Raw genomic sequence first — 11,104 nt, 5'->3', positions numbered from 1 at the left:
CATTTGCTCTAAGATATCTATAGAAGTTCACATTTACCGATACAAAATGACAAGTTACAGATCGTTTGGTTTCTTTGCAATTAGCCTAGTTTGAGTTACAATATTTAGTGACTACAAATAAAATAGAGCATAAGCTATGATGTCTCTTTAAGTATTTTAAAACATACAATGTTGTTGTCAGAAGTGTCATATGTGTTTTTGTAGGATTGATGCTCTGATTAACTTGTTGAGTCACATAAGGAACTCTAGATATAAAAACTTTCTAATGTTTTAGGATGACAAATGGATTCTACGGTATATTCAAAATATTGTGGATGTTGGTTTGATGTTTGAGCAGGATGAGAAAGTCGGAAGGTTATTTGTTTACTCTAGAAAATGCACCAATTAGTTGGAGGTTTACCTTAAAGTCAAAAGTTGCTTTTTCTACATGAGAGGTAGAGAACATGACAATTACCGAGGCTGTTAAAGTAGGTAATTTGTCTTTCGGGGTTGCTGAAAGACTTGAGAGTTGGTTAGAAGTATGTCAAAGTGCACTTTGACAATTAGTGTGCTATTTATTTAGTAAACAACTAAGTCTATCATGTTATGACGAAACATATTGACGTCCATTAGCATTTTGTAAGGGAAATTCTTAAAGTATGTTGAATACAACTTTAGAAGATTCTAACACCTTTCGATCCCACTGACATGACAATAACAGTGTCAACACCAATCAAGTTTCAACATTGCTGGACTTGATTAATGTTCTCAAAACTTTAAGAGTGTTACACTATTGAGTATAAGAAAGGATGGAAAACAAATTTAGTTAGAATTTTAAAAATCGTCAAGGTGAAGATTGTTCAAATTGTTAGAAATCTTTAGATTTCACCATAATATTACATAAACATTAATTACTCGAATGTTTGAATAAGATGATTTCCACAAACGTAATGACAAACAGGACAACGTATGTTGATCCATGACGAGAATGATCGAGTTCTTAGAAATCACCGAGAATTGTGTTTCTCTCGCTTAACCTCTCTAGACTTGACAATTTTTTTGATGGAGAGAAAATAACTTAAATGGTTAGAGAGAGGGCCAATTTTGATTTTTGATTTTTTAAATATACATTCCGTTAAGGTGTCTCTTCATCCATAAGGTAATTTTTCATTCATGAACCAATAGGATTAAACATACCTTTTCGTTAATCAATCACGATGATTGATCGTACCCTTTCGTGAACTGACCAATCAGATTTGTTCTTTTATTTTATTAAACCATATAAGTCTATAATATACTTGGACCATATATTAGCTTGATTTAATAGGGAAATTTCAACATTTTCTCACTTAATAAGACTAATAAGGATCATAGCGGTCATATGTTAGTTTATTGACATGATCCCTTCCATGTATCACAATACAAATCTTATACTAAACATGATCTGTAATAAGGTTTTTCATGATGATCCAATAATAATGTATTTGTCAGAGATTATATTCTGTTTAATTCACATAATGCATTTATGTATATATAAGAAACAATAAGTAAATGAGCTCAGAGTGTTAAATACATTATAACATAAAACATAAATATAACCCTATTGATGATATCCGATAATCCTCATTCTTTCAACATGTTCATTAAATACCTTAAGGATAAACCTTTAGTCAACGGATCCGCAATCAAAATATTAATCTACACCCTTTGTTTCTGAACTTCTTCTTTAATAACAAGGTATTTAATTTTCATATGTTTAGCACCTTGCGAATACTTATCATTTTTAGAAACTTGGTAATACTCTCGACAATTTTGAGCCATGAAATAAAGTTCCACAACCATAATGCATGAATTGTAGCCTCAAATCATGCCACAAACTTAGGTTTCATGGTGGATGTAGCAATTATAGATTTTTTTGCACTCTTCCATGAAATTGCTCCTCTAGCTAGTTGGAACAAATAGTCGAATATGCATTTTCTCGTATTTACACATCCTCAATAATCTGAATCTGAATATCCAATCACATTAAGATGACCAGATCTCTTATAAGTGAACATATGATCGTTTATTCCCTGAAGATATCACAATACTTTCTTTGCAGCTTTCCAATGATCTAATCTTAGGTTACTTTGATACCTGCCCAACATTCCAATAACAAAACTGATGTCTGGCCTGGTACAAATCTGTGCATATATCAAGCTCCCAACAATAGATGCATAAGGAATATTTTCCATTTGACTGCATTCTAATTCATTCTATGGACATTGATCGAGACTAAATTTATCTCCTTTTTGAATTGGAATAACATTTGTAGAGCATTTTTCCATATTGAATTTCTCTAGAATCTTTTTAATATATGATTTCTAAGACAATCCCAATAATCCTTGTGATATGTCATGAAATATTTCTATTCCAGTCACATAAGATTCCTCACCCATATCTTTAATTCCAAAGCTCTTAGAGATAAATTCTTTGGTTTGATGTAATAAACCAAGATCGTTAGTGGCAAGCAAGATATCATCAACATACAGAACTAGAATTATAAACTTACTCCCACCGATCTTCAGATATAAACATCGATCAATAATGTTTTCCTTAAATCCAAAAAATATGATGGTATCATTGCATACCATTGTCGGAAAGCTTGTTTTAGTCTATATATTGACTTCTTAAGTTTACACACCATATTTTCCCTTCCTTTAACCACAAATCCTTCTAGTTGATCCATATAAACATCATCATCTAAATTCTCATTCAAAAAAGCAGTTTTCACATCCATTTGATGGAGCTTCAAGTCATAATGAGCTACCAATTCTATAACAATTCTAAAAGAGTCATTTTTAGAGACAAGTGAAAATGTCTCTTTGAAGTCAATACCCTCTTTTTGAGTAACGAGTCTGGTCTTGTAATGTTCAATATTGCCTTTCAACCCACGTTTAGTCTTAAAGACCCATTTACACCCAACTTGTTTATAACCTTCTGACAATTTAATAAGGTCCCAAACTTTGTTGTGATCCATTGATTTCATCTCTTCTTTCGTGGCATCTAACCACTTAGTAGAATTGTCACTTTCTATAGCTTTGGAAAATGAAACTGGATCATTATAGATTCCTTCATCAAATTCTAACTCATACAGTTAAACCACATGATCATCAGAAAATGGCAGATCTCCTTAACGTGGTTTATTGTGGTTCACCTATGATATGTCTATTCAACAACTTCATTCAGTGGTGCTGGATCGTTAATTTGTTAACATGATTAACATGTCAAGTCAGGAACAACAACTTGAGAGAAAGCTACATGCAAGAGAACTTTTACTCTAACTTTTTGAATTTCCACATTCCGTGGTTCCACACTCCTGCTGATTTCACCATTCTCAATAAACTAAGCATTTACAGTTTCAACAATTTTTATACTATGGTTAGGACAATAATATATGTACCCTTTAGATTTTCTGGAGAACCAATGAAGAAACCACTGGTTGTTCTTGAATCCAGTTTCTTTCTTGTGAATTATAAATTCATACTTCCGCTGGGCAACCCCAAACATCTAGGCGCCTTAAGGTTTTCTTCCTGCCCATGGTTCAAAAAGAGTCTTTGGAATTGCCGTACCAGGAACCATATTTAATAAATACACAATAGTATTTAAATTACTATCCACAATGATTTGGGTAAATATGGAGTAATTAACATACTTCTAACCATATCAATTAATATATGGTTGAGCCTTTATGCAACACTGTTTTGTTGCAGTGTTCCTAGCATTGTGTATTGAGTACAAATACTACGACTTTCTAGAAATTTAACCAATGGACTAGGTGCTATCCATTTTCATCGGACCTTACATAATATTCACCACTTCTACTAGATATGACAATTTTCACCTTTCTGTCTAATTGCCTTTCAACCTCATTGACAAATACCTCAAGGGTATCTACTGATTGAGATTTTTCATGCAATAAATAGACATATCCATAACGTGAAAAACCATCAATAAAAGTGATAAACTATAGTTCTCCACCAAAAGAAGGAACATCAAAAGGCCCATAAATATCAAAATGCATGCATGATTTCAAAGAGTCGTGAGCTTCTTCTGGCGACTTTCTTCATTGTGTGTTTTTCCTTAATACAATCTCCACATATTCCAAGATCACTAAATCCAAATCAGGTAGGATCTCATTCCTTACTAATTTCAATATTCTTTCTTTGGATATATGACCCAAATATTTATGCCACAAGTAAGCAGGTGATTCATTACTTAAACCACGTTTAGTACCAACATTTTGATGCAAGGTTAATAGGGTTTTGGCAAAATTAGTATCAAGATTTAATTTGTATAAGTCATCATAAAGAATACCAGAACCAATAAAGAGCTTTTGTTTGAACAAACTGAAACATTCATTTCCAAATTTAAAAGAATACCCATAAGTATCAAGTTTAGACAAAGAAATCAAATTACGAGAAATAGAAGGAACATAAAAGGTCTGAAAAAGATCTAAATGATGTCCAATATCTAAAATCAAACGGTAAGTGCTAATGACTTAAATTGGAACTTTGACCCGATTTTCCATAAAGATTAACTTTTCATTTAAGCTTATAGTTTGGGTTGAAAGGAATCCTTGTATCGTATTTATAACATGAATGGTACAATCATAATCAATCCACCAAGTATTATAAGGAACTTCAACTAAATTTGATTCGAAACATACTAAAGCCTCAAGTTTACCTTTCTTTTCCAACCATGCCTTACGTTTCAGACAGTCTTTCTAATAGTATCCATGCTTTCTACAGAAATGATACATATCCTTGCTTGGTTCCTCCTGTGGATTTGGGTTGATCACTCATTCATCTTTGATAGTCATTTCTTACCCTTTCCATAATTCTTTACTGGTTTCTTTCCAGCTCCTTTATTAGCCCATGAGATTAACTGAATGAATTCTAAGTTTCTTAAGCCTTGTTTCCTCTTGAATGAGCGTACTTTCCAATTCATGCACATTCCATTTTTCCTTTAGAGTATTGTAGTTCATATGAAATGGACCATACTCAGGAGGTAAGGAATTAAGAATGGATGTCACTAGGAAATTTTTATTCACTTCCATTCCTATGGACTTCAGTCTTGCAACAATGTTAGACATCTCAATAATATGTTTATGCATGGTACGAGAACCATCAAACTTAATGGTGGTTAAAGTACCCATTAGTGTCTCAACAAGGGACTTATCAGTAGACTTAGACTGGGAACAATCTTCCACAAATTTGATAAATTCCTTAGCACGACTTGGTTTTCTTTATTGTGGACTTGATGTTGTTTGCTACTGTCATTCGCATAAACATTAGGCTTAGTCTATTAGATTTTTCCCAAGCTTTATAAGAAGACTTTTATTCAGCACTACTAGTATCAGTAAGTGCATCAGGTGCATCATTTAAGAGTGCCAAATCAATAAGATGGATTCTGCCACCGTCGGGTTTGATAAAAATGAATGTGAACGGTGCTGTGTTCAGGGAGATGGATTGTGGTGGCTTCAGATTTATAGTTCGTGACTCCACCAGTGCGTTTCTAACAGCGGGAAATGGAGTCCCACAGTGTCGTTTAGATCCATTTCTAATAGAAGCGCTTTCGTGTCGAGAGAATTTGAGCTGGTTAAAGGATTCGGGTTTGCAGAACGTCATTATCGAATCAGATTCACAATTGCTACTGTATGCTCTTCAGCGAGAAACTAACAGCAATTCAACTCTTTATCTTATAATCGGTGATTGTAAATCCTCCTTGAAGAATATTCTGAATTGTTATGTTCAATTTGTTCACAGGTCAGCGAACTCTTCAGCCCATTCCATAGCTCGGACGATGGTTTCATTGTCTGACTAAGTTTGGCTTCTCTTCCTGTGACGCTATTTTAGCTGATTTATGAAATTGTTGTTTACTTTAACAAAAAAAAAAGAAAGAAAGAAAGTGGATTAAAACATAACCATATGGTTCTCATTCTCTCATAAATGATGCCTGATATAATACATTTATTATGATCGCTAAGAGTCAATCCATTTAATATCTTGTTAAATATGTTTTGCTTCAATTAATTAATTAACAATCTTAAATTTTGACTTCTTCAAAAAAAAAAAAAAAACAATCTTAAATTTTGACAAAATTTATTCTAAAAATGTATACATTTTTAATTGAGTTGTTGAATTTAATGCAAGTTTAATTAAAAAAGGGTGAATTTATTAATGCAAGTTGAACTAAAAAAGGCAAGTTTAATTAAAAAAGGGTGAAATTAAAATGAAATGAATAAACGAGGAGTGAAAAGAAAATTCAGAAGTGGATAAACCAAAATCCTAATCTCTGAATCCCGATACGATCAGTTGAGCCATTTTCCGAAACACGCAGTGAGAGAGAGCCATAACCAGAACCTGAAGAAGCAAAGAAACCAATAAACTCGAAAGAACGCTTTTCGCACAGGTACTTGAAATACAAATTTCTCCTCAGAATTATTTTTGTTATTGTTTTGTTATTTGTTCTTGATCGTGTCTGAGTTTGAAGAAAATAATTGATGATGTATGTTTTCTTCAAGTTCTTTTTGTTGGATCTGATTTTCTTTAACCCTTAAACATTCGATGCAGATTAATTGTTTGTGGAAATGACGCCAGTTTGTCCGTTCGTGAAAGCAGCTCGGCCGGATGATTCATCGGCCAAGAAAACGGTGGAAAATCCGAGCAAACATGGGGCAGAGCTGGAGGGGAAGGTGAAGAAGGAGGCTAGTGGCGGTGACTCTACGACTAATTCTGCTAAATGTCCCTTTGGATATGATTCTGCTACGGCTTCCCCAAAGTCTGGAAGCATTGGTGGGAAGTGTCCTTTAGGATATGATTCTGATACATTTAAAATTGGGCCTTTTAGCTGTGTTTTATGCCAAGCACTTCTTTTTGAGTCTACCAGATGTGTGCCTTGCACTCATGTCTTTTGCAAGTAAGCTAGTGGATATTGACTTGTGTGTAAAATTTTGTTTGTTTCTTGCTTGCTTTTTGTTTGATTTGCTTAATTTATGTTTATGTAGAGCTTGTATTTCACGCTTTAGAGACTGTCCTTTGTGTGGTGCTGACATTGAGAAGTTGGAACCTGATGCTGATCTTCAGTCTAAAGTTGAACAGTTCATAGAAGGTCATGCTAGGATTAAAAGGCCTCATCTTAATATGGACAAAGAGGAGAATGGAGGAGGAAATGATAAAGTGATATATGCAGATGTCTCTTTGGAAAGAGGTGCTTTCTTGGTGCAACAAGCCATGAGAGTGAGTTTTATGATCATGCCGCCATGAATTTTCCTTTTTAATTTATGATAATGTGGCACATGCCAGAGATTTGTTTGTTGGATTGGAATGAAAAAGAGCAAATATATTTTTATATTAATTTAAAAGTAGTTTGTTTTAGCTTTACTGATGATCGTTTGTCTACATTTTCTGTATTATTGTAAAAATTCCTCATTTTCTTCTCTCTCTATTCTCCCCCCCTTTTTTGTGCTGGATTAATTTTATATGTATCTACCCTGTTAATGTAAGTTTTGATTTTGACATTCCTTATGTAGGCTTTTCGAGCAAAGAATGTGGAAAGTGCCAAATCAAGACTCAGTCTCTGTGCTGAAGACATCCGTATTCAGATAGAGACATCAGGTGACACGTCAGAGTTATGTTCACAGCTTGGGGCAGTTTTGGGTATGCTTGGTGATTGCTGGTCAGTTACCTTCTTTGCCTTAATCGTGTTGGCATCTATTACTATATGTTACAGCTTTGTATTATTATTATTACTATCAATTTTCTTTTTTAGCTTCTGTGCAAGCTGAACCTTTTAAGTGAGAAAGCAGACTTTGGACATTTTAAGAATAATGACAAAGTTGGGAGGGAAACATTCCCTTTTGTAGATTGGAGGAAAAGGATTTGATTTACTTATTGCATCTGGTATATGATCAAGGATTTATAAGTTGCAGGAGGAGAGAGAGGAAATAATCTTGGAACTATGTTAATAATCTTGGAACTATGTTGCACGGAAGCTCTTCTTCATTAGCGTTTCCACGTTTCGTGTTCGTTTCCGCTTCTTTTCCGTTTCCATTACCACTTCCTAGCTAATTTTTCTTAGAAATAACGTTTCCTGGTATCCGTTTTCGTGCAACATAGTCTTGGAATTGTGCTTAATTGTCATTATAGCATCCTTTCGGAAGGAAGAACCATGAGGTTCATCCTTAGCAATGATAAAAATTTATGCAAGGAAAGACATTGATGACTTTAGTTACATTTGTAACTATTCATAAACAAATGGATGATGATTATTCATATGAAATAAATGGGTTTGGTTTGTTTCTAAGTTTGTTGGGATTGTTATGTATGGATTGGACAGTTTTATTTATTCATCCTTTTATGCTATGTTGATATGTTTTATGCATGAAATTTAAATGTATGTCAATCAGTCTGCTGTGCTGCTTAAAGGAGGACATCTGATCTATAAGCATATGCACGGATTCACCATTTATGTTTTGGCTTAGTCAACATGATTTTGCACTCTTTTTGTTCGTATAGGCCTGAGTCCATTTGTTTTTCTTCTGGTCCAATGTTACTGGTCTACCGTCTATTGTGTGTTTAGAAGAGATTCTTATGCCCTCATGCTTAATATTTTTAATGTAAAGAAACAACTAAGAAGAGAAGTTAATTTGATTGAAGTTGCTAATTTAAGATACCATTTGGACCATAGTTTCTTAGGTTAGTTAGTGAGTGTCTTGAGGTTGTATCTATTATAGTCTATAGAACACTTCAAAACTTCCTAATTCAATTTCCAAAAAGAGGAAAGTCTTATTCTTTTCCATTGATACCTTATCAGATTCATAAAACCGGATGTGATTCCTGATGTATTAACTAAATTTCTTATTAAATTGTTGCTGCAGTCGTGCTATCGGAGAAGCTGGGTCTGCAGTTGCTTATTTTGAGGAGAGTGTGGAATTTCTCTCAAGATTACCTGCTGATGATCAGGAGGTTATCACTTCACAACCTATCTCACATTATTGGACTTATGATTTGGGGTTTCCTAGCGTAATCATTTGTAACTCATCTTGCAGATCATACATACGCTTTCTGTTTCCCTTAATAAAATTGGAGATCTAAAATATTATGACGGAGATGTGGAAGCTGCAAAATCCTACTATTCCCGTGCTCTCGATGTGCGTCGTGATGCCATCAAACGTCAAACTAATGTTTCATCCCAGGTCAGCTACCACTTATTTCTGTGATTACTTCAATCATATACGCTATTGCCTCTTACAACTTATGCTATTTTATGTCTTGATGATAACTATACGAATCATGAAGTCACCCTGTGAGTTTAAGCAAGTGATAACACAATGGCCTTAGACCATGCATGATGTTCCATTGAGTTGGTCCTTGACCTCGTAAGGAGAAGGATTGATGTTTGGCATTTTTTGCTGAATGACCGAGACTTTTTGGTGCTCGAGGGAATATTGTCAAATGTCTTGAGGAATTATCAAACATCCATTACTGCAAACCATAACTTAACCTCCTTTAAGTCTCCAGTAGTCCGGATTGTCACCATCATAGTCAGCTACCTTCTGGCTGCTGCTTCTCAAACTATGCTCTTTATAAATTCATCTCTGAACCCAATGTCTGAAATACCGAAAGACGAAAACTTTGTCTTATGTCATTTCGTGATATATTTTGAGGGTATGATGTTATTTTATGGAATGGTTAGAAGAAGAAATAGAGAGGCATGGCAGGTGATGTTGAATTTCAAATGCAATAATGTTCCCTTACTATAGGTCCCATACTCCCGCTCTCTCTTCATCAGAAATAAAAGAAGGGAAGGAGAAGAAGAAAAAAGAATCATATTCGTGTCATTTGAAAAAGTTCCATCACGTCTGACTTTCTTTGCTTATGATTACAGACTCTAGATGTGGCTGTTTCCCTAGCAAAAGTTGCTGATGCTGATAGAAGTCTTGGTAACGAGGATGCAGCACTAGATAGATTTCAGGAAGCCATAAAATTGTTAGAATCTTTGACATTGAAACCTGAAGAAGCTCCTCTCGAACAACGGGTGAGATCTCTTTGCTGGACATATTTTACCTTTTCAGATCCTTTTGGTAGCATAAGATAATAACTATATTTTTTATTTTGTAACTGCAGCGTGTTTCAGTTATGGACTTCCTTAAAAATCAACTTTCAGAGAAACCATCTGATTAAAGTCAGGTCTCCTCCAGCTGAAAACAGAAAACAAGTCAAATAACATTACTGCTCTCTCTGTGTGTATATCCGAAATTATCATCTATATGAAATAAGCTCAGTTTAGTAAATGGTGAATCGAAAGGATCAGAGCCTTCAGAAAATGTTAAGAGGCATTCGTGGAGCACTCGATGCCTTGTGGTGTTCATTGATATACCTCCATGTACTGTAAGTTGCTTAAGTTCCCTGAATCATGTATCTTCTCTTTCTTTTGAATTGTCAGAGAGAGTGAGGTTTCAAAATTTCTACATCTCATGTTATCTTAATTGCAAACTCGAAAGAAAGCTTTCAGTTGTTGTTACGTATATGACATGTTAAAACATAGTTATGGTGTATAAATTTTCCTTTTTTGGTTCTTAGTGGACTGGCTATCCAATGAGTTGAAGAGCATATTGAAAACACGGTTATGTTTATGGCCTTAATTCTGCCTTTTCTGTTCTTTCTTTCTTGCTTTCTGTATTGTTATTATTGTTTAAAATGAAAAATAGTGAGTGTATTTGCACACGTTTATTTCCCATCTTTAGGCTATAGAGAAATGTTAGCTTATAAGTACCTAAGAGAACGTAGCTGAGATAGTAAAGGGTTTTGCTAGTTCAACTAGAGGTCTCCAGTTTAAGCTCTAGGAATGCAATTATGTTAAATAATTTATGTGGAAGAACTTAGCCGCCCAAAAGGGTTTTACACAGTTTGAATAAGGATTAGTCTGGATATGGCACGGCTTTAACAGTGCGTTCCGTGTGTACACTGGCACACTTAGAACACCTTAACATTCTACTTTTTCATCACTTTTATCGTTCTTGTTTTACTTATGTGGACTGTTTTAGTTAGGCTTAATATATCAACCGCTCCCTGAACTTGTT

At 34.4% G+C, this 11,104-nt stretch overlaps 1 protein-coding gene across 1 annotated transcript; it reads left to right on the top strand.

The window, feature by feature from the left end:
* The first annotated feature begins 6,274 nt into the window (after positions 1-6,274).
* LOC136223261 (protein NCA1) lies at positions 6,275-10,666 on the top strand. The gene is made up of 8 exons (XM_066011168.1): positions 6,275-6,432; positions 6,594-6,939; positions 7,028-7,259; positions 7,553-7,698; positions 8,900-8,987; positions 9,071-9,217; positions 9,910-10,059; positions 10,149-10,666. The coding sequence occupies exons 2-8, from the start codon at positions 6,611-6,613 to the stop codon at positions 10,203-10,205; spliced, it is 1,149 nt and encodes a 382-aa protein (XP_065867240.1). The 5' UTR covers positions 6,275-6,432; positions 6,594-6,610; the 3' UTR covers positions 10,206-10,666.
* Positions 10,667-11,104: the final 438 nt, after the last annotated feature.

This window comes from Euphorbia lathyris, chromosome 3 (genome assembly GCF_963576675.1).
Source record: "Euphorbia lathyris chromosome 3, ddEupLath1.1, whole genome shotgun sequence".
NCBI lineage: Eukaryota > Viridiplantae > Streptophyta > Magnoliopsida > Malpighiales > Euphorbiaceae > Euphorbia > Euphorbia lathyris.
Note: the sequence above shows the minus strand (reverse complement) of the source record. Positions and strands in the feature narration are given on the sequence as shown.